Source organism: Ursus americanus, chromosome X (assembly GCF_024610735.1).
Source record: "Ursus americanus isolate L20-20 chromosome X, mUrsAme1.1.p, whole genome shotgun sequence".
Classification (NCBI taxonomy): domain Eukaryota; kingdom Metazoa; phylum Chordata; class Mammalia; order Carnivora; family Ursidae; genus Ursus; species Ursus americanus.
In genome coordinates, this window is record NC_142164.1 from 40108107 (window position 1) to 40132517 (window position 24411).

The following is a 24411-nucleotide window of genomic DNA, read 5'->3' on the forward strand; positions in this document are numbered from 1 at the left end:
GCACCTGAAATCTACTCTTAGTGTATTTCCAGTATTCAATATAGTATTAACGACAGTTATTATGCTGTACATTAGATCTTTAGACTTATTCATCCTCCATAAATACAACATTGTACTCCTTGACTGACGTCTCCCCATTTCCCCCACATCCCTGTCCCTGGTAACCACCATTCTACTCTCTGCCTGTATGAGTCCGACTTTTTTAGATTCTGTATATAAGTGAGATCATGCACTATGTATCTTAATCATGTGTTTTCTGATACTTTGACATCTGGGGCTTTGCTGACCCTGGACAGATTACCCCTCCCAGGGCTAGCCAATTCTTGGAGACAGTAAACACCTTGCCTTGGAGCTGCACCTTTCATATGCAAAACCACCAACCCAGAGCCCACACCCCAACCACCTTTATAGGGCTCTCATACTCTAAGCCACTAATCCCCTGTCCTAATCACCTGGGGAGAGGGACCAGACAACTAGCGTCAGCCCTTACACCCCAGAGCCTGCTGAAATTATTGAAACCAGTCAATCCTAAATCTGCTCATTTGCCTTGCTTGCTTGTTCCCACAGAAGCCACAATAAAGGCTCATGCCCTTGTTTTCCTGTCACTCTGCCTCCTGACTGACCCTGGTGCTTCCCATGGCATTCATTGTGTGTCCCCTTCTCTTGGGATCTGTGATTATAGTGACTATTTTTTCAGTGGCAGTTGTCTTCTGATCTGATGGACTTGCCATACCTAAATAAAAACCTATATTTTAAAATGAGGGTTCATTATACTATTCTGCTCACTTCTGCATATATGTGGAATCTTTCATAATAAAAATTTCTTAGTTAATGACATTATTGCTATGAGCTGAATTCTATTACCCCAAAATTTATATTTTGAATCCATTACCCCAATTCCTTACAATGTGACTGCATAAAGAAAATAGGGACTTTAAAGAGGTGATTAAGTTAAAATGAAGTTGTTAGTGTGGGCCCTAATCTAATCTGACTGGTATCCTTATAAGAAAATTTGGATATACAGTGACACCAGGGATGTGTACACACAGAGGACAAACAAGTGAGGACACAGCACAAAAAAAGGCCATCTAAAAGCCACAGTGTGAGGCCTCAGGAGAAGCCAATCCTGCTGACACCTTGATCTTGGACTTGTAGCCTTCGGAACTGTGAAAAAAATTTTTTTCTTTTGTTTAAGCCACCCAGTTAGTGACATTTTATGGCAGCCCTGGCAAACTGATATAATTGCCTACCCCAACTAGAATACCAAGTCCTTTAAATTAAGACAAGGAGTAGGTAAATGAGGCGTCCTTGACTCTTCTCATTTCCAGTTTTAATCAATACCTAGATATGACTGATTGTATTTTCAAATTTTTCTCATCTCTTCCTCTTTTTTTCTTTATTACCATTGCTCTATTCCTGGCCTTTATCATCATTCATTGGTGTCTTTGACTCTAGAGTTGTTTTCCTTAAACCTGTCCCCTACATAGCCATCAGAGTTAGGTATTAAAATGTAATTTAAATTATGCCACACCACTGCTTAATGTTTTCCAAAATCTCTCCCTTAATGTCTAGAGAATAAAGTCCAAGTTTCTTCATATGGCATACCAGGTCCTCCATTAACGTTGATCTTTAACATTTCTTCAGTCATTAGACTACTTTCTGCCTTACACTTCATACTCACTCTAGTAACATCTCAACAGTTGGTGGTTCCTTGAGATTTCCATGAAATGTCTTGATCTTTGTACCTGTGGTAAAACTGTTGGAGGCTTATATACACTTAGCTAATTAGACAAAACTCTATTCATCTTTTAAGAATTAGTTCAGGTATTACCTGTACACTGTAGTGTTTTAAACTTATCTTTTGCTTTCTCTAGACAGAAAAATTGGAAAAATACATAGAATACCATAGTAAATACCAGTATATCCAATACCTAGAATTACACATTTTCAAACTTTTATTTTACCATCTTTGCTTCAAATATTTTCATATTTTAATTTTTTTTATTGTGGAAGTCTTAAAAAATCAAAAGTAGATAGGAGAGTACAATGAACCCCCATGTATATATCACCCAGTTTTAACATTTATCACCACATGGCCAACATTCTTTCACGTATATACTACGCTACTCCCAACTCTACTACTCTATTTTAAAGCCAATCTTTGAGATATCATTTCACCTATAAATAATTCAATGTGTATCTTTAAAAGATAAGGACTTTTTAAAAAAGAAAATAAACATGATATAACACTTCCATTATTAATAGTAATTTAAAAATATTATCAAATATTTTGTTCAAAAATATTATCAAATATTTTGTTCAAATTTTTCCAATTGTCTCATAAATTATTTGCATTGGTTTGGTTTCATACAAAATATGAATAAAATAATGAAATAAATAGAACATTGAAGATGAAGTTTAAACCTTTCTTTACTCTTCCTGGTCGTATTCTCTTCCTTCCTTCCCTAGAGACAACTAATACCATTAATTAGCTATGTATCTTTCCATTCCAGAGTAGATTCCTATATATGTATCTATGAATAATAAATTGTTTGGCTTCAGATGATTTTAGAAATGTATACAAATTAAATTCTAATACTCTTGTAGTTTTAAAAATGGTTATTATAAGTTTTATACTCTTTCTTTTCTACAACTGTTTATTTGTAGCTTTCTTTTTTATCCTTGGTCAGTATTGCTAGAGGTTTCTCTATTGTGTAAATGTTTTAAAAGGATCAACTTTAGGTTCTGCCATTCTCTTTTTTGTTTTATATTTCACTAGTTTGTTTTCAATTTTATTCTCATATTTTATTGAATGTGAAATGCTGTAGGGGTGCCGGGCTGGCTCAGTCAGGAGAGCATGTGACTTAATCTTGGGGTTGTGAATTCAAGCCCCATGTTGGGTGTGGAGATTTCTTAAAAATAAAGTCTTTAAAAATAAAATAAAATGCAGCAAATTGTAAAACACACCATTATTTCATGTTCCACTAAGAAAAAAAATACTTTGCCAATGAAATCATGACATATAATTCATTTTGGAATGTGCAACCCAATTTCAGAGATGTTAAAATATGCAAAAATGGATATCTTGGAATTGATGACATACAGAATTTCCTTCCATCTATTTGAGTTTATTTTTCTCCATTAGATTCTTTTAAACTTACTGAGACTTGTTTTATGACCACAACATGGTTTATCTTGGTAAATGTTCTATGTGTACTTGGGAAGAATATGTATTATGCCATTGTTAGGTAGAGTGTTTTGTAGACATCAATTAGCTCAAGTTGGTTGATAGTGTTAATGTATTCTATATTCTTACTGATTTACTGTCTAGTTCTCCTATCAATTGCTGAGAAAGGGATGCTGAAGTCCTCAAACATAATCGTGAATTTGTTTCTCTACTCAATTTAATAGTTTTCATGCACTTTGAAGCTTTATTGTGAGGTGCCTACACATTTAGGATTGGCATGTTTTCTTGGACAACTGTAAATAATGTAATATTCTTTATTCCCTGCTCTGAAATCTACTCTGATGTTATAAATATAGCTGTTCCAGCTTTCTTTTACATGCTATATATTTTTCATCTTTTTATATTGTGTCTTTAAATTTAATGTGGGTCTCTCTCTCTCTCTCTCTTTTTTTTAAAGATTTTATTTATTATTTGAGAGAGAGAGAGAGCACAGGCCAGGGGGGTAGGGGCAGAGGGAGAGGAGGATGCAGGCTTCCCGCTGAGCAGGGAGCCCAATGCAGGGCTCCATCCCAAGACCCCAGGTTAATGATCTGAGCCAAAGGCAGATGCTTAACCGACTGAGCCACCCAGGCGCCCCTAAAGTGGGTCTCTTTTAGATGGTATATAGCTGGGTCTTACTTTTTTTTATCCAGTATGATAATCTCTGCTTTTTTATTGGGGTGTTCATACTATTTACTTTAACAATATGATAGGGCTTCAATTTGTTATTTTGCTATTTTTTCTATGACTCATTTGTTCTTTATGTCCCTTTTCCTCTTGTCCTGCCTTCTCCTGGATTGACTATTTTAAAAAATAATTCCATTTAGCTCTACCATTGATTTATTAGCTATGCTTTTTTTTAGGGGTTGCTATAGGATTTATAATATACAGCTTTAATTTATTACAGTCTACATCCAAGTGATGTTTTGCCACTTTGTGCATATAGTGTAAGAACTTCCTAATGATATATCTTCATATCCTCTCTTGCCTTTGTGCTCTTGCTGTCATACATTTTATTTCTATATAAACTACAAAGTTTACATTTTATTATTTTTCATTTAAAAGACATTAAAATTGAGAAAATATATTTTATTTTACCTGTACATTTACTATTGCTGGCGCTTTCCTTTATTTAGATCTAAATTTCCATCTGTATTATTATTTTTCTGCCTGAAGAACTTCCCTTATTATTTTTCATTGTGCAGCTCTGGTGGTGATGAATTCTCTCGGCTTCTGTTTTGATCTTTAATTTGTCTATTTTTAAAAGATACATCCACTGTATATAGAACTCTGGGTTTACAGGTCTTTTCATTGTCTTTCGGATAATATACTTTCTGAAGAGAAATCTGTTGTTATATTTGTTTTTGTTCCTCTGTATATAATGTGTCTTTTTTTCTTTTCCCCTTGGCTTCTTTTAATATTGCTTTTTATCACTGGTTTTCATCAATATATGTGTGTTTGCCTATTTAATGAACTTTTGTCTCCTTGTTCTATTACTTTAAGAGAAGAGCTTACTATGACTATAAATTTGTCAATTGCTCCTTTTAAATCTTTGGGATGCCTGTGTGAATTAGTTGGTTAAGCATCTGCCTTCAGATTGGGTCATGATCCCAGGGCCCTGGGATCAAGTCTGCATCAGGCTCCTTGCTCAGCGGGTGAGCCTGCTTCACCCTCTCTCTCTGCCTGCTGCTCTCCCTGCTTGTGCACGCACTCTCTCTCTCTCTCTCTGATAAATAAATAAATAAAATCTTTAAATAAAAAAATAAATCTACCAGGTTATTTACATTTTGAGGTTATATTATTAGATGTATACATTCCTGGTTGTTATCTTCTGGATAGAATGTCACTTTTATCATCTACATTGTTTTCTTTATCTTTAATTAGTTTCTGCTTCAATTTTATCTCATATTAATATTGTTATACCACCTTTCTTTAGGATAAGTCATGTATATTTTTTGCCATTCCTTTATTTTCAACCTTTCTATATAAATTTGCTTAAGTGTCTCATATACAGCATATAACTAGATTAATTTTTAAAACTGATACCTGAAAGTTTAACATGTTTACATTTATTGAAATTATTGATATATTTGGAACTATTTGTTATGTTATTTTGTATTTTTTCTTAATCGTGCTTTTGCTTTCCTTTTTTCTTCTTTTCTACCTTCTACTGTCCTCTTTAAATTTTTACAATTCCCCTTTTTTTTCTGTGCTGCTGCTTTGAAAGTTATACCCTCTATACCTATTCTTTTAACATGCCCTTAAAATTTTAAATTTCGTGTTTGAAGAGATGTATTATCAAATAAACGAACTGATAAGTATAAGTTTGTTTATATTTACTTTCACTTTGGTGATGATACCAAATTGTTTTAAAGTTGGGACCAGTACTTTTGACAAGGACCTAAGCTAATATAAATTAAAAAACAAAAACAAAAATAACCAGCTATATATCTATTTAAAGCACTGGGTGTTATATGCAAACAATGAATCATGGAACACTACATCAAAAACTAATGAAGTACTGTATGGTAACTAACATAAGATAATAAAAAAATAAATAAATAAAACAAAAATTAAAAAAATAAAGTACTTATATTATGCTAGAGACAGGTATGACACAAAAATGCAGAATAAAAACAAACAGTAATCTGTATATAATAATGTTCCATAAAGATTTCATAAATAATAATAATCATCAAAGAAACATACTTAGGAAAATGTTTGGCATGTCTGGTTTACATCCTTTTGTCTGTGCAGAAGTCTCTGGCTGAGGCACGGGAACTCTACAAAAGATGGAAAAAAGATAACCAATAATTACAAAAAGACACTTGAATGAAAAAAAACTAATTGGTTCCGTTCAGAATTTATTCTAATTCAATAAGTTTACAAAATACATAGGTTTAGTTTCTTAAAGTAATGCACTAAAAATTTAAGGAAAATATATACAAATTATGAACAAATATGCATATATAACCTAGTTCAAATATTGCAATAGATTTTTTTAAAGATTGTATTTATTTATTTATTTGAGAGAGACAAAGAGAGAGAACAGGGGGAGGGGCAGAGAGGGAGGGAGAAAAAGAGGGAAAAAGTCCCAAGCAGACTCCCCACTCAGCACGGAGCCTGACACAGGGCTTGATCTCACAACCCCGAGATCATGACCTGAGCCAAAACCAAGAGTCTGATGCTTAACCGACTAAGCCACCCAGGCACCCCAAATACTGTTGCAGATTTAAATGTTCTTTTAATAAGGTGTATTCCACAAAAGGAAGCATTTAACTTTATTAAATAACAACTAAAGATAGATGGAGATATTTATATAAATAAATATCTATTTATGGAGATATTTATATATAATTTATATATAATTCATATAATTTATTTATATATTTATATACATATAATTTATATGTAAATTATATTAATATTAATTTATTGATATATAATATTGTATTAATCCATAATATAAATATATAATATACATTATATAATATATAAATATAAATACATAAATACAAAATATGTATATATAAATATATGTTATATATAAGTATTTATAAATATTCTGGGATATATATATTCCCAGAATATATATATTTCCAGAACATATATAAATATTCTGGGAAACTATCTGGCCTAACTGTCTAGCCTCTTTTCAAAGTTTTCTATAAGTCTCATGCTGCTTCAAACTCATACTCTTGCTTTGAAATTTAACTCAAGCATTATTTCCTAAAAGAAGACGTGCTTGATCTCTAGTCAAAGCTCACTGCTCCTTGTACATGCATTTGCTGTCATAGCACCATAAATAAACTTCTATGATAGCATTCATCACTTCATGTTGAAATTACAGGTTTATGAGTCTGTCTCTTCCAACAGATTCTGCTCTAAGCTCTGCTATAAGGTCTACATAAGTATAAACTTTATTTATTTTTGTATCTCTATATAATATCTACTCAATAACTGTTTATTGAAGTGAAATACGTGCTCTCCTTAATACCCATCACCAGCCTATCCCAAGCCCCCATCCCCCTCCCCTCTGAAGCCCTCAGTTTGTATCCCAGAGTCCACAGTCTCTCATGGTTCACTCCCCCTTCTGTTTACCCCCTGTTTCTTCTTCCCTTTCTTCTCCTACCGATCTTCCTACTTCTTATGTTCCATAAATGAGTGAAACCATATAATTGTCTTTCTCTGCTTGACTTATTTCACTTAGCATAATCTCCTCCAGTCCCGTCCATGTTGCAGCAAATGTTGAGAAATCGTTCTTTTTGATAGCTGAGTAATATTCCATTGTATATATGGACCACATCTTCTTAATCCAGTCATCTGTTGAAGGGCATCTCGGCTCCTTCCACAATTTAGCTATTTTGGACAATGCTGCTATGAACATTGGGGTGCATATGGCCCTTCTCTTCACTACGTCTGTATCTTTGGGGTAAATACCCAGTAGTGCAATTGCTGGATCATAGGGTAGCTCAATTTTAACTTTTTAAGGGACCTCCACACTGTTTTCCAAAGTGGCTGTACCACTTATTCTTTGGAATAATGTGGTATGTGAACAAGAAACTTATTTTTTATTTTTTTATAATTTTTTATTATGTTATTGTAGTCACCATATAGTACATCCCTAGTTTTTGATGTAAAGTTCCATGATTCATTACTTACGTATAACACCCAGTGCACCATGCAATACGTGCCCTCCTTAATACCCATCATCGGCCTATCCCAATTCCCCACCCCCCTCCCCTCTGAAGCCCTCAGTTTGTTTCCCAGAGTCCATAGTCTCTCATGGTTCATTCCCCCTTCTGTTTACCCCCCCTTTCTTCTTCCCTTTGTTCTCTTCACATCAAAAACTAGGGATGTACTGTATGGTGACTAACATAATAAAAAAAATTATTATAAAAAAATGAAGTGATATAAATGGAGGAAAAGGGAAGTATCTTATTTTGAAACTGAGGAGAAGCCTACTTTTATAAGGAAAGATTTCCATCTTGTGGGATATTCACATATTTCTCTCATGAGATTTTTTCTATTGTATTTCCAAAAGTAAAAGCATGAAGTAAAACAGAATGTCATATTGTTGAATGCCACATAATATTGCTCAACTTATTTTATCAATGGATTTTTTCTTATAATGGTAGTATTCGTTATTTTGCTAATGAGTTATTAATGAACTAAAAAGAAATAGCTTTCAGGAAGGAGGCATGCATCCATTTATTTACCTTTAAGCCCCACCAAATAAAAACATATTTTATAGTTGTAATTTGAACTTCTTTCAATCATCGAAAACATGGTATTTTTAGAAATTAGAAAGCTGAAAACATCAACTGTGAAAGTAATCTAACTAAAAATAGTTAAATTACATGTGGAAATAGCGTGTATCTACTTTTTAATGCATGTGATTAGGAAGCGAGTTTTTCCATCTGAAACAAATTGGAAGAAACAGTTTTCAAAACCCTAACAGCACCATTACATTGTACAGAACTTTTAAAAAGTGGCTTAGGAGATTTTTATTGGAATATGTAATCATCCATTTGTAGGACTTAAATGTCTTAAAGGTGAGGGGCTAAATGACAGAAGTGGAGGTATACAATGTCTACAGGTATCAACTGAGGAAAATGAAAAAAGAGAGATGAAAAGTGAAAAGATAAGTATAGAAAAATAACTGAGGAAGAAAGGGAAAAGAGAGCTAAAAGAAGAGAACACTGCATATGCTTGGTAGTGGCAGAATATTATAAAAATTATGTCAGAGACTATAAGTTGTACTCTAATCCTGCCCTTTTCATCAACTTATTGACCTTAGGTAAATGTCATACAGATTCTATAAAATGTCATTCCCTCATCTTTATATCAGGATTATAATTAATATTATTGAGGTCTTAGAAAGTATCTTTCATGCAGAGAAATTAAAAGTACTTAATATATATACAGACATGTGTAAGTCCTATATTTTATCTTTTCTGAATCTCAGATTCCTCTTTTATAAAATTGAAATACTTATCCTAAGCCTTTCTCACAGGGATGTTGAGGATCAAATGATGTAATAGAAATAATTTCACCTTGTATACTGAAATTCTCTATACAATTAAATGAAGGAATATTCTTGGTGACTTCTACCTAAGAAAAACAGACGATACTATAGAAAAAGGGTCAGAAGATAGAGGTTTTTTTAAGAAATTGCTAATATAAACAAATTAACAATTATTTATAATGATAAAAATGCTAAAGCCTTTGTGATCTCACAAAGAAACAAAAAAATTAATATGCTATGTGTATACTTAATACAAATGACTTACTGTTTGGCATTTGGCCCTTGCACAATTCTTTTTTTCTTGGTAGGGCTCAAACTTGTATATGCAGTTTGAAAACCCTGAGAGCTCATAGGATCATCATCTTGATGTCGTTTATTATTATTATCTCTTTCCTGACTTTGATTTTCTCTTCTAGCTGCTTGGGATGTTGAAGGTTGGTTAGCACCCTGAAACCAAAAATTTAGAGAAAACATTTTAAACTAATTCACAAGAATTATTTTTCTTACAAGACTATAATTTTAGTTCATCTATTTTTCATAATCTTAAGAGTTATGACATTTTTACAATCATAAAAGTGCTTTTATAAAGCTGATTTATAGATAGGATTATATTTATCCTAATGCATCTGGTATTAAAATATTTTTAAAAGAAGGTAAACAAAAGTCCTTCTTACACTAGTATAACTGAAAAGCTGGATTAGATGCTTATTTCCATATGAACAGAAATCTTAGAAATAATTTTTAAAAAGATAAATTCACAGGAAAAAATTAACTTATTTGTGTTGATTGTGCCTAGATTCCAGTAGTGGCCTTTTTTACTAGAGCCTTTATCCTACAAGACTCATTGATACATCTTAAAAAATCTGGGTGAGCCTGCCATGCCAGATATAAAGACAAAAACTTCCTGTGAAAGTGTTCCTATAGTTCTGGCCTGGACAAGAGGAATGGAAAGAATATAATCATATATACTACCTGGGAATTTAAGTAAAGAGAATCATAGGCTCGAATTATGCAGAAAGCAAAAATAAGATACCAAGTGTTGAAGGCCTTGGGAAATATCAGAGGCTGTGACCTTCAGCCCAGGCTGCTCCAAAATAAATGACAGAAAACGGAAAGAAATGGAAAACATAAATGATTTTTTTCTTCTAAGCGTCAATACATGTGAGTTCTGAATAAAATGTACAAGGTACCAATTGTAATTATGATCGCAGTGCATTCAGAGATATACTATTAATTCTCTGGCACCATACCCGAGGTGTTTCTGATGCTGAGGCATTTTCAGTCGCACTGGCATGGGGGATATACTTTATAACAGTAATTATCCCCTGAATTGCAATGCGCTTTTGTTCCCTATACTGCAAGTCTTCAATCTCCTTCCTCACTTCACTTATAGCTGTCAAGAGCGACTCAACTGCAAAAGAATAATTCCAAGGAAACTGTAAGTTTTAAAGAACTGAAATGATAAAAATAAGAATTAGATTTGCAATGTCATTTCACAACATGAAATCACAAACTTGCGACAAAACTTAAATTTGTGAAACTTATGTTGATGCTTGGCACCATCCCCTTATGCAATTTTTGTAAAACAGGCAAAATATAGTTATCAGTTAAATTGTGATACAGTCCTCTAGTCTGGAGTCTTAATTTGAAACAGACATTTTGCATATTGAATGTATAGTTGACCACTGAACAACAGGGGGGTTGGGGACACCAAACCCCTTGCAGTTGAAAATCCATGTATAACTTTTGACCCCCCAAAAACTGTACTAATAGCCTACTGTTGACCAGAAGCCTTATCAACAAAATAAACAGTTGATTAATACATATTTTGTATATATATTATATACTGTATTATTACAATAAAGTAATCTAGAGAAAAGAAAACATTAAGAAAATTCTAAGAAAAAAACATGTACAGTACTGTATGTATATTTATTGAAGCAAATCACATATAAGTGGGTCTGTACAGTTCGAACCTGTGCTGTTCAAGGGTCAACTGTAATTTACACATCATATTTCAAAGTATAAAGTGTTGCCTAGCCGCTGCACAGAAACATACATTTTAATACATACGACCATATACTACATATGCTGGCATTATGAAGTACAAGAGGATGCCAATATTTAGATGATGGTAGGTTAGTATTTCAAAGTTTCTTTTTTTTCTCCCCAAACCATGCACTTCTTAAAAAAACAATATACTTCTATTAAACTTTTCAACCATCATATGTTAATTCTACCAAAATAAATTGTTAGGCCTCTCATCAGTACTTATTCCGCATCTCATTTATTTTGATGTCATTTTTATTTAAAGACAGTGCTCAATTGTGTAATATCCAATGACTATCATTCCACAAGAGTAGCATAATACAGTGTCAGTATCTTGATATCAAATTATCCAGTGTCTCCTTGATATCTTTAGTCTCTGTATGTAATGTCATAGGAGTTGGGATCTACTAAAGCCAGATTTGATCTCAATAACATTAAATCAAGATATGATGTCCAGTTAGTCATCATCTATGTTCTCCCTTCTTCTAGTTTAATAAAATCCAAATATTAACCTTTAGAAGGTATGACATGTATTTTTAGATCTTCATAAAGACAAAATTTTTATCAGTTAGTGTTGCTACATATTAGCTCATGACATATATCACACCTATAGCATATAAACATATCATACATGACTAGTAATTACATTAGTACCTTTGACAGAACTACTGTACTTCGTAAATGTCTCTGGCACTGGTGGATAGGGGTAATATCCACCAATAACAGTATTCTTCACTTCCTCAGAATCGGTCCTTGTTTTAATCCAATGAATAAAGTTTTTTACCTTGGTGTCGTTGGTGTATGGCTGGCCTCTATGACCTTTTTGCAAGAAGGGTAAAACCAAAAAATGAGAAAAAAAACTCACTGTAATAAACTGTATGGGCCTTTTTGTATAACAACAGTTTAATATCAAAATACTCTCTTATGTCACCAAGAAAAGAAGTTCATTTATTCACTGTGTAGCAGATTATACTTAATATGTACACAAAAATTATCAAAGACAGTAAACCAATCCTACATTGAGAAGGAAATCAGACATATTAGAATTCAAGTGGAATAAACCATAACTGCCTACAGGATACTGTAAAGTCATAATCAAAAGAAAACCACTAATCTGGATTTTCTAACTATCAAAATGGTTGGCATCTTCTTAAAAAATTGACTTTTAAATCACGTATTAACCTAAAGGTATGGCATCATGTTTGAACTGAATTGCCTATAATATAGCTCAGCATTTAAATTCATGTTCTTAAAACATATTTAACAGTGCCATTTACATCTGATATTGTTAGTATTTATAAAATGAGGTATTGCCAAAGATGTGTATTACATCCTTCCTAGGACTCTCCTTTTGACAAATTTCTTAATTATCAATGTGGTAGTATTTTAGTAAACACACCACTCCACACTACTTCCTCACTCATCTGGAAACTTTTATCTTTATTGTTTTGACCCCGTTATCAGAAAGAATAGAGAAAAATAATGTGCTTGTAGACAACTAATAAGACTCTTCTTGCTTTATAAGTAAAATTTGAGATCAGGTGCCAAAATTTGATGAACAGTTTTTAAAAATATTGTTAAGTATTTAAAAATATTGTTTATCGTATCCATATTGTGATATAGGGCCTAACAGTCTTCTATCTATCAAAACAATTTATGATTATCTACCTTACATCAAGCAGGAATTAAAGTTAACCGAAGGACATAAATGCAATTCTCCAGTGAGCCACAAAATCATCGCTTTAGTCGTAAATAATCTAGAAGCAATACATTTCATAGGCTAAATATTTTTTGTTAAAACATTCTTATGGCAATAAAGGAGGTCAAAACAAAGCTATCTTGTGGTTGAATGTTGTAATGTAAAACTTAATTTAATGAACAGAAAATATATTAAATCTCCAATAAAGTATAAACCAAGAAATTGCTCACCAGTAATGAACACTCGACTCTCATTTGTAGTGGTAAGGTAAAGCAGTTTAGGTACCTGATGGTCATTCCTGACAACTTTCAACTGTGTACACACGAAATAGGTCACTGCAGAAAATGCAAACAGTTATGAAGAAACTTCTGCCTTTCAAAGAGGACCTACCAAGATCAGTATCTAACACAGTGCTTCTCACACTTAAACGAACATAGGCATCACCTGGGACAGTTCTTAAACTGCAAATTCAGATTCAGTAGTTTTAGAGTGGGGCCTGAGATTCTCTACTTCTTAATAAGCTCTAGTGTTGCCAGTCCTTTGACCACACTCGGAGCAACAAGGATCTAACACTTACCTTTTTCTTTAGATAAAGGATCTAACACTTACTTTTCCTTTAGAAAGTACAATGGCTGCACCTAACTGAAGTTACTGCTCACTGCACAGTTGAAGACTCCAAGTCTCTCTAATCAGGCACACAACTGAGTGTGAACAGTTATTTCCTACAGAGGAAAAAAAAAAGCCTAGTTTCTCCAGGATGTTTTTACTGATTAACCCAATCTAACACTGATCCCTGAATTAGTCTGACTCCTTCCACCAGATAGGGGTATACACTATTAACTTGAAATTGTGCAAGTGCTTTACAGGTGTTTATCTTAATTAGACTTTAAGTCTCCATGACCGGGCTTATACGACCCATTCTTTTCTGTTCACCTTGCTGAATTGTTTTCAACTGTCTTTCAGTTAGTTAGGTAAAGTTGCATTAAGCCAACAACATTTTAAAAATTTTAACTCATCACATGACAAAACGGTTATGGTCTTATGAACTAGGAAATGAAGAAATAAATGTAAATACCCATAGTCTCACAATAATGGTAAGTTCTCATTTGAGATAAATACTTCCCTAGAGTATGATAATAACAATAAATTTATTTTCTATATCTAACATTTCCTAATTCATTATCTTATAGCAACAAAAATAAAGGAAATCTGTTGAGATGACTAAGAATAATTCTCAATTTACATCACTCTTCTTTTATTTAAAAGACTGTACAAATATGTCAGTCTTTATGGTTAACGATGTTGATATAGCAATATTAAAGAAACTTCTAATTCTCATTTCATGACTGTTAAAAATCAGACATTCCAACCTGACACCTTCCAGCTGTTTGACATCTAAGAAATTACTTAACTCCTCTGGACCTTTGTTTCCTCACCTGTAAATCTGTAAAAACATCAACTTTTAAGAAGGTAACTAGGAGTACAAAATGAGATAACATGTATGAGCATCTGGTACAGAGCAAACACTCAATTTTAGTTCTCCTTAGTTTTTCACTCTCCTTAATCAAAAGTGAAAGAGATTTCCTACTACCAAAGGATTCTGGTATTATTCTAGAAGACAGTTGGTCATGTTCCCCTTCATGGGCCTGAAGCTCCCTCAATACTCACCATTCATTTGATAATTTTTTCACCTTGGTCAAAATATGAACATAAATTGCGAATGTTGTCAACTACTGTACCAGGGTAAATCTCACCAAGGTCCGTATAAGGCTTTCTTAGGAAGATGTATTTCACATTATCCGAAGAAATAGAACATGCATACTTGGCAACATTTCTGTGAAGAATCATTATCTAAAACTTGTGTCAGCTTGTGGTTTCAAGTGGCAACAAAGAGAGGGCCCCAGCCATAAAACCCACCTAAAACGAGGTAATGGAATTGTCATCAGAAGTCATCACTATCAATCATTTACGCCCTGAGAGAAGTTACATGAGAAATCATAGCCCCATTCACCTTGGAAGCCCATGCCTTGGTTTTGGCTAAAACTCTTTCTTCCCTCTCCCTCAATAGTTGGGGTGAGGTTTAGTTCCGTCCAGACACATTTTAAAATTTTAATCTCACAAGCAGATGGTAGAATCTAATAAGGTAATAACTGAATGGTGTGGAATGCTGTTTTGCAATAACCAATAAAAGGGTAGCAGAAAAGCCTTTTATATGGTCTCTAGGTATCCTGATGCTCTACAATTTTTACCTTGTTGTTGATTTTAAAAATTACATATGGTCAAGATTGGGAGTTTTCCCAATGTTGGCAAACATTTAACAATCAGTATTTTATTCATATAACCATTTGAAAAATAGTAAAATAGCACACTGTAGCTATAATAGCTTTATGCTACAAGTTGATACAAGGAAAAATTCACTGAAGTTGTTAAAGAGTATTAATTATACTTTTTTCTTATGATAATAGATCTGAAGCATACCTAAAATGTTTTCAAATGAATAAAATTAGTGGGAAAAATACCTCTGTATCTGAATAAATGCAAGGGGGGGAAAGGTCAACACCAAAGTAACTAAAATATTGACCAGCTGGTATAACATTGCCAATGTAATATTAATTTACTACTCAAATGAAACCATACTTACCACTGTCATTATTTAATTACAGTCTGTCAATCCTCTACCAATTAATTCTACATTAGTAAAGTCTTCATTGTCTTTTTTGTGCTCTAGTCAGTTTCAAAATGGATACAAAGGGAACTGATTGCCCATGTTTTAGTTTCACTGAATGTTAAGCTTTTATGCCTGAAATGCTAATAATGAGAATTGAGAAGAGCACCTGTTTCCTGAAAAACTGGTTTCAATCCCAAATTAATTCTGAATAGACAACCAGAAGGTGGTTAATGTCTGTGATACCAAATATGATATTAATATAGAAATAAATTTAAACATGCTATCACACTGCTTGAATTTGCTAACTCAGTATCATGCCACTCTGTAAATCAGTACACACTCAAAACATTTTACGTTAACAACCCCCAAACCCAAAAAGTAAAAAAAGTGTAAATACTGGATTGAGTACTTGGGTAAATATTTTCAAAGATTTCTGGTTGAGATGTAGAAAACAGCTCCACTATAAATGGCTGTTCTGAAGTCCCATCAGCGATGTGAATCCAGCGATATGACCAAAAATCTTCACGGTTTTCTATATGGATAGGATATTAGAATAAATGAAGGTGAACAATTACGCATATATGAGCACAGAACTATTCACTGAAATACTTTTTACGACTTTCAATTTTAAAAGCTTACCCTTCTTTTTTGACCGCTGGACTCTTCCTACAAAAATTAAAATGCCAATAACATCACAGATGTAATTTTCTGGCACATCATCCAGTTCCGACCTAAAAAAAGGAAAATTGTTCAATATTGTATCTTTAAACAGTGAAAAAGCATTCTAAAATTATGATTGTGAAAATATATATCAACATAATTGATATAGCATAATTTGGGGTAGATTTTGAGCAATAATAACACATTGTTTCAGTACATTTCAGCTAATGCTAAAAATTAATATTTAAGGTATTTTACATGAGCATTCTACCTTGTGATAAAGCGGTGATTCAATTTTGGCAATCTCCATTCAGGTTTCACCTGCTTTTCCGGAATGATAATTATGTTAGTCGGAGGATCTCGAAGGTTCAGGCAGATTTCTGAAAAACAAATATATTACTTTAATATGACATTTCATACAGATAAAAGAATATACATGTGTACAAATTACACAGCAAAATGTTAGTCTGAACTCTTCTGAGCCCACCACTAACCCTAAGAACTAGACCATTATCAATAGATTTCTTCTACTTATTCCTACATTATCATATCTACTTATCTCTCGGTCAAAGGTTAGCCATTTTTAGATTTTGTGTTTTGTCATTTTTCTTAATTAAAAAAAGGTTTTTAGCATTTATATGCTTTTGCCCCAACAAAATACTATTTAGTTTTGTTTTTTTTACTTTATATGGCTGAACTCATACCATATTCTGTGTTCTAGGGCTACTCTTTTCACTTAACATTATGGTACTAAAATTCACCCATGTAGCTGCATGTAATGGGTTTTTTATTATTATTATTCCTACTGCTGAATAATGTTCCAGGGTGTTGATATGTTACAATTTTGTTTACCCACTATCGTGTTTATGGACCTTTGGATTATTTCCTGTTTTTGCTATTACAAAAGGGTCACTATGAATCTTTTGTACATATCTCCCTGTGCACCCAGGCAAAATTTTTCTAGGGTTTTATACCCAGGAGGGAAACCCTGGATTGTACAATGTGCAAAAGTTCCACTCTACAGGCTAATTCCAAACTATTTTCAAGTAATTAACCTATTTATAGCTCTACCAGCAATGTGTAGGAATTCCCATTGATCAGCATCCTCTCCAAATTTTGCTACTATCAAATTTATTTTTTGTCAGTTTAGTGACACAAAATGACGATTTGTTGTGGTCTTCATTTGCACTTCCCTTATTACTAATTATGTTGAATGACATTTCATATACTCATGATTCATCCATGCATCCTCTTTAAATTTTTTTTTATTTTTTAAGATTTATTTTTATTTATTTGAGAGAGAGAGTGGGGGAGAGGGAGAGTATGGAAGAGGGGCAAAGGGAGAGGGAGAGTCTTAAGTTGACTCTGCACTGAGCGGGAAGCTGGAAGCAGGACTTGATCTCATGACCCAGAGATCACGACCTGAGCCAAAATCAAGACTTAGACGCTTAACCATTTGCACCACCCACGAGCCCCTCATGCACCCTCTTTTGTGAAATACCTGCTTGTATCTTTTGCCATCTCTTCTATTAAATTTTTTTCTTATTTTTTAAGATTTTATTTATTTATTTGAGAATGAGAGAGAGAGAGAGAGAGAGAGACAAGCAGGAGGAGGGGCAGAGGGAGAACCAGACTCCCTGCTGAGCAGGGAGGCAGCCACTGGGCTCCAGCCCTAGGCTCCCGCAGGACAAGCGCTTAACTGCTTAACCAGGGAGCCACCCAGGTGTCCCTTTATTTTCTTATTTATTTGAAGGACTTCTTTATATATATTGGATACTAATACTTTGTTGGTTATATTATTGCAAATATATTCACCGAGGTGTGCATTGCTTTTCATTCTTTTTATGGTGTCTTTTGATGAAAAAAGTTAATTTCAATGTAGGTGCGGGAGGCAGCTGCACCTGCAGCCCCGGATGCTCTCATCTCCTTCTGTACTAAGGTGCCCCCCACCCAGCTCAAGAGGACGCGGCTTATGAGGCCTCTGTAGGCGTGTAAGCCAAGGTGGCCAGGGCCAGGGCCAGATAGTGGGGGGAAGCTGCATGGCCGGCCTCCAGCTGGAGCCGGAGCTACTGTGCCAGGGTTTAAAACTTTAAATGAGGATAAAGAGTATTTTTTATGGGGAAATGAGAATGAATAAGTCATCTCTAACTGCTCCCACCCTTTTTTTCATAAAAGAGACCATACTAAACTTACATATATGAAGATTGCATAATCCTGCCTCCAGCATCAGAGGTTTCTCTGTTTTGTGATCAATGTGACTCACAAGAACTTCTTTAGTAACAAATGAAATGATCCAGGGGCATGGAAAATATGACTTTTACATTGCTGTGGGATTGGCTATGAGCTCCAGCATTTTCATTGGCAGGAGTTTCATTTTGGGGGGAAAAAAAAGGTCTTCTGTGACTTGCCAGGAAAGGCTCCATGACAGTAGGTCACGGTGGCCATGCGTATCTTAAAAGAATTGTTGTGGTGGGCTGGATTGCTATCAATGGGAGCAGGTGAGGTGGCCAAACTTGCTGCACGTGCCTTTGCACCAGCCACCCTAGTGACTCCGTTAGGGTGGCTCTCAGCATCCTAGAAAGTGCTATTCCTTCTTTACTTTCTGAATGAAAGACCTAATCTTCATGGGAAAATTGGATGTTTGCTAAGTATTCTAGGATCTACAATCATGATCATTCATGCTCCAAAAGAAGAGGAGATTGAGACTTAAGTGAAATGTCTAACAAACTGGGAGATCTAGGTTTTGTGGTCTTTGCAACACTTGTGGTCGTTGTGTCATTGGTATTAATCTTCGTGGTGAGACCTCGCCACAGACAGACAAACATTCTTGTGTACATAACAACCTGCTCTGTAACCGGAGCGTTTTTGGTCTCCTGTGTTAAGGGCCTGGGCATTGCTATCAAAGACAGCTGTCTGCTGGAAAGCCTGTATTGTGACATCCCCCGGCCTGGGTTCTGCTGCTGAGCCTTATAGGCTGTGTGAACACGCAGATTAATTGCCGGAACAGGGCCGTGGATATAGTCAACGCTTCCATTGTGACTCTAATATATTACCTATTCTTTATAACATCAGTTTTAACTTGTTCAGCTATTCTTCTTAAGGAGTGGCAAGATAAGCCTGTTGATGATGTCATTGGTAGTTTGAGTGGCTTCTTTGCAATCCTTGTGGGAATATTCTTGTTGCATGCCTTTAAAGATGTCAGCTTTACTCTAGCAAGTCTCCCTGTGTCTTTTTGAAAGGACAAAAAAAGCAATGCATGGCAATCTCTCTAACAGGTATGAAGTTCTTCATGATAATGAAGAAAGCTTCACCTGTGGAACTGAATGACACAGTGGTGAAAGTATCTCCCAAAGAAATAGAAATCTCACAGCTTTTTAAGAAAAATGTAATTAGGGACTCCTGGGTGGCTCAGTCATGTTAAGCGTCTTCCTTCGGCTCAGGTCGTGATCCCAGGATCCTGGGATCAAGTCCTGCGTCAGGCTCCCTGCTCAGTGGGGAGCCTGCTTCTCCCTCTGCCTGCTGCTCCCCCTGCTTGACAAGCAAATAACTAAAATCTTAAAAAAAAAAGAAAAATGTAATTAAAAGGTTAATCTATAATTGTATCATAAAGTGAATTTGAATATCAGAATGTGTCTGAAAAAGCAGTGTTCTTAAAAAATGTTCTCTAGAGACAACCTTTTTTAAAGTTTCACTGATTAGGACCAAGAAATTACTTTTCTTGTATTTACATGATGGTAGCTCACTAAAATGACCTCAGTACATGGCCAATTTTTATTAACATTGTGTTATTGTAGAGGTATTTTAAATTTTCCTTCACCAAAATCTAAATGCACTGACAGTTTCAAATTGATAAAAATGCTTTATTTTTTCATTGGTGATGAAAATCTGAAATGTACATTTGTCATCCTCACTCCATCAATCCCTGACCACTTGAAGGCTTTCTGATTTAAAAAGGGACAAAATTTTCCTAATACACTATCCTGTGATTTACCTTACCTATAAAAATGACTCCTGTTTGATGAATTATTTTAATTTTGAAATGTCAGTTTAAGAGAATCCTAAGTTATTAAATGAAGAAAAACTCAATTTACCAAACAAAGAAGGGTAGGAAGTTGCCTGGTGGAGATGTTTCTCATGCTGGGACTTATCACCACACCTTTGATGGTCTTCCTACTCCTTGATGGAGCCTTGCTAAACCAGCCCGTCCTGCCTCGGTCGGGCTGCAGCCTGACGGGTTTCATTCTTCACGTTCTCTAATCCCTTGATACCTGGAACCTTGATTACCATTTTACTTCAGCACTTGTATTTTTCAGTATATTTTCATAACAAGTTCTATTGTCATTTAGATCTAACAACTCTGGGAAATAAAGTCAAAAGACTAATTTCTTAAATTTAGCTCATATTATAATAAAAAGACAAATTGAAACCAAAAAAATTTCAATGTAGTTGGGTTTATTAATCATTCATTTACAAATGCTCTTCCCTGTGTCCTCTCTAAGACATCCTTCCTTATCCCAAGGTCAAACACATATTTCTTTATAAGTCTTCTAAAAGTTTTGCCTTTTACATTTACTGTATCTGAAATTGACTTTTTATACAGCATAAGATAGGGATATAATGTCATTTTTTCCTCAAGTATGTAATTATTTTTTCCAATACTATTTACTGAATAGTTCTTTCTTCCTTGATGATCTGTATAACACATCTGTCATATTAACTTTGTGTGTGTTAAGGGCTATTTCTCGATCATATTGTGATTTGCTGGTCAGTTTGTCTATATCTATACCTATATTACACGGTCATAAATTCTTTATAAGAACTCATGACATTTGTAGAAGTCTCCCTCTGTAGCCCGCTATTTTCTTCAGAACTGTCTTGACTATTCTCAATAATTATGTGCCTCCGTATAAATTTTAGAATCAGTTTGTCAGTTCCAGAAAAAAAATCTTACAGAATAGCACTGAATCTGCAGATCAATTTGGGGGTACTTGACATACTCATGAAATTGATACTGACTTCCTACCTGGGAACATGGGCTATTTCTCCATTTATTTAGAGGGCTTTCTATCCCCTTTTATGCAGGAGGTAATATTTTCTAAGAATTTGCTGTTTAGCAAACAAAGATTAAAGCAGGATGAAGAGGGGGCACCTGGGTGGTTCAGTCAGTTGGGCATCTAGCTCTTGATTTCGGCTTGGGTCATGATCTCAGGGTCCTGGGATCAAGCCATGCATCAGGCTCTGTGCTGGGTGTGGAGCCTGCTTGGAATTCTCTCTCTCCCTCTTCCTCTGCCCCTCCCCCCCATGACAGCACGCTCTCTGTCTCAAAAAAAAAAAAAAAACAAAAAAAACAAAAACAACACACAAAAAAAACCTGCAAAAAAAAAAAAACAGGATGAAGATACATTTCTCATGTATCTGGAAGTTTTGCCTTTTACATTTGCTGTATCTAGAATTGACTTTTTATATAGTATAAGATAGGGGTATAATAGGCAAATTATTAGCAGCCTATTAGCAGCCATGTGATTAGAAAATTCACTTTACCTTTAAGAGTTTCAGTCTTTTATATATAAATGAGGGAGGTTTGTATTACATGATATTACCTTGTACCTACAAAACAGTTTGCATTTTACAAAGCACTTTCATAGTCATAGTTACCTGATTATATTTAAGGTCCCTTCCAGCTCCAAAATGCTAGTAGGAGTTTGAATGAAATAAATAGCCCCTTCCCACCAAAACCCCAAACACTTGATGCTATTATCTCAATAAGTATTATATAATACAGTCTGAAAAATCTCAAGATTTTAAAATGTTTACTTGGGATGCTAGCTGAATACTATTTGATAAAAGGTAGAACAGAATGATATGCAAAATGGCAATATACAAAACCATACAGGACTAGCAAATACGTCCTATGTTTTACAAGAGAATTTTCACCTTTATAGGCTTCCATTTATTTGGTCTTTTAAAAAATTACATCTTAGTGTCTATAACTTGGAACTACACATGTAAATATGGAAAAAAAATCAAGATCAATTTCTCCAATAGTTTGTCTTTCAGCATCAACACCTAGAAGGCAGTGATGGTACCACAAACACTTATTCCCTTACTGACCAACCCTGACCCGCAATATATACCTTTTCTCATTTATCCTATTCATAACATTTAAACGACCCTGTTATTATTTGTAACCCCCACTCACACTTTCTCCTATCCAACTCATTCTCCCACTCTCCTGACCATTCTTTCTTTCCTCAACTACATTTCTGCTCATTTCCTCTCCCCTTTTGTTCATCACATCTTCTTACTGTTTACTGTCATTCATCCTTCATTTTATTGTAATCGGTTCATCTTACTGATCTGTACCATTAGACTAATCTTTTTTCAAGTTTTTATTTAAATTCTGGTTAGTTAACATGCAGTGTAATATATTACCCTGTTAGACTAACTTTTTAAGGGTACAACTCTGTATTACTTATCTTTGTACCTCCTGTGTCTAGCATGGTTTACAAAACTCTTCATTTCCCTTCAAAAAATCATTAATCCATTTAATCTTTTTAAAGATCATAAATCAGCAGTTCTCAACTCTAGGTGTGCATTAGAACCACCTGAGGATTTTTAAAGACACACCAACGTCTGGGTTCCCTCCTCAGAGTAATTAAATCAAAATCGCTGCACCTGGCATGCCTATGGTTCTTTCAGGCTCCCCGAGCGATACTAACGTGTGGGCTCGGCAAACTACAGCCTGCAGATGGTTGCCTGTTTTTGCAAATAAAGTTTCACTGTAACACAGCCATGCCTATTCCTTACATATTATCTCTATTTGCTTTCACTCTATAAAGGCAGAGCTGTGTACTTATGACAGAAACTATATTGCCTTTATAGAAATAGAACACTGACTCCTGATAAAGAGGGGAAAAAGTCCTATTCCTTATCAAAAAGGTATGGGATAAAGTAGACTGATGCTAACACTGATAACATTAAAACTGTTTTAAAGACTGAAAGAAACATTTTCAATATATTCTTATCCAAGGCTCTCATGTAAAAAAAAAATAATTTCCATATTTGCAATTATTTACCTGAAAGAATAAATAGCCTCTCATATCTTAAAGAGAGTTTCCATTATGAAAATCTGACCCTGTACTTCTTTTTTTTTTTAAAAGATTTTATTTATTCGACAGAGAGAGACAGCCAGCGAGAGAGGGAACACAAGCAGGGGGAGTGGGAGAGGAAGAAGCAGGCTCATAGCGGAGGAGCCTGATGTGGGGCTCGATCCCGTAACGCCAGGATCACGCCCTGAGCCGAAGGCAGACAATTAACCGCTGTGCCACCCAGGCACCCCTGACCCTGTACTTCTATATAGTAGAGGTAGCATACTGCTTGATTCAATTTCAGTGTTTTTAGCAGCTGTTTATCTACTGACCACATGCGGTCTATTTTTCTACCTTCTTTATATTTTTAAGGTTTAGAAACAGCTATTAGTACCAGACACATTGCTAGATTTGCCCACAGCCATGTAAAAATTATGATTTAAATTAATTCTCTTTACACCAGGAAAACAGTATATCTCATAAAAAGAACACTAGGTTAGGGGTCAGAAAAACTAGGTTTTACTTTTCACTATGCCAGTGATTTATTATGTGACATCAACAAATTTACTTACCTTATCTGTTATTGACAAATGTCTCAATTTTTACTAAGGCATTTTTTTACCTAGATATGCTTGGTTGTGGCAAGAATTTACAAGTTGATAGACATAATAATACATGTTGCAAATTAGCTTCTTTTTGCCATTTTTTTTCCTGTATTTTCTCAAGTAAGTCCCAACATCAATATTAGTTTAATTTCTTACCTTTCTATAACAAAGGTAAGAACAAAGAGGCAATGAGATAATGGGCTAATTGTACCAAACTACTAGGTAATGACTTGTTCATCCAGCAAGACATGATTGATGTCAACCAAATCTTTAAGATTTTAATAAAGAATCATATGAAATTTTCCTAAATAAGCTTATATTTAAGGAAACAGTGGACAAAGGCTATATTTTCTGCACATTCCCAAGTAATTAGTATTAGTAGGGAATT

At 34.4% G+C, this 24411-nt stretch overlaps 1 protein-coding gene and 1 pseudogene across 2 annotated transcripts in view; one reads left to right on the forward strand and one right to left on the reverse strand.

Moving 5' to 3' along the window:
* RADX (RPA1 related single stranded DNA binding protein, X-linked) overlaps positions 1-24411 on the reverse strand; it is a 68777-nt gene that overhangs the window by 33165 nt on the left and 11201 nt on the right. Inside the window, exons 4-11 of one of the 2 annotated variants that reach the window (XM_045788633.2) lie at positions 16602-16710; positions 16310-16401; positions 16080-16202; positions 13233-13337; positions 11958-12122; positions 10505-10665; positions 9520-9701; positions 5936-6009 (exon numbers count right to left, since the gene is read on the reverse strand). In XM_045788633.2, coding sequence (XP_045644589.1) covers positions 5936-6009; positions 9520-9701; positions 10505-10665; positions 11958-12122; positions 13233-13337; positions 16080-16202; positions 16310-16401; positions 16602-16710 — 1011 coding nt within the window. Of the gene's footprint in view, positions 1-5935; positions 6010-9519; positions 9702-10504; positions 10666-11957; positions 12123-13232; positions 13338-16067; positions 16203-16309; positions 16402-16601; positions 16711-24411 lie in introns of both variants that reach the window. The other variant, XM_045788624.2, reaches the window with a different exon arrangement.
* LOC123786388 (magnesium transporter NIPA2 pseudogene) lies at positions 18525-19708 on the forward strand (annotated as a pseudogene).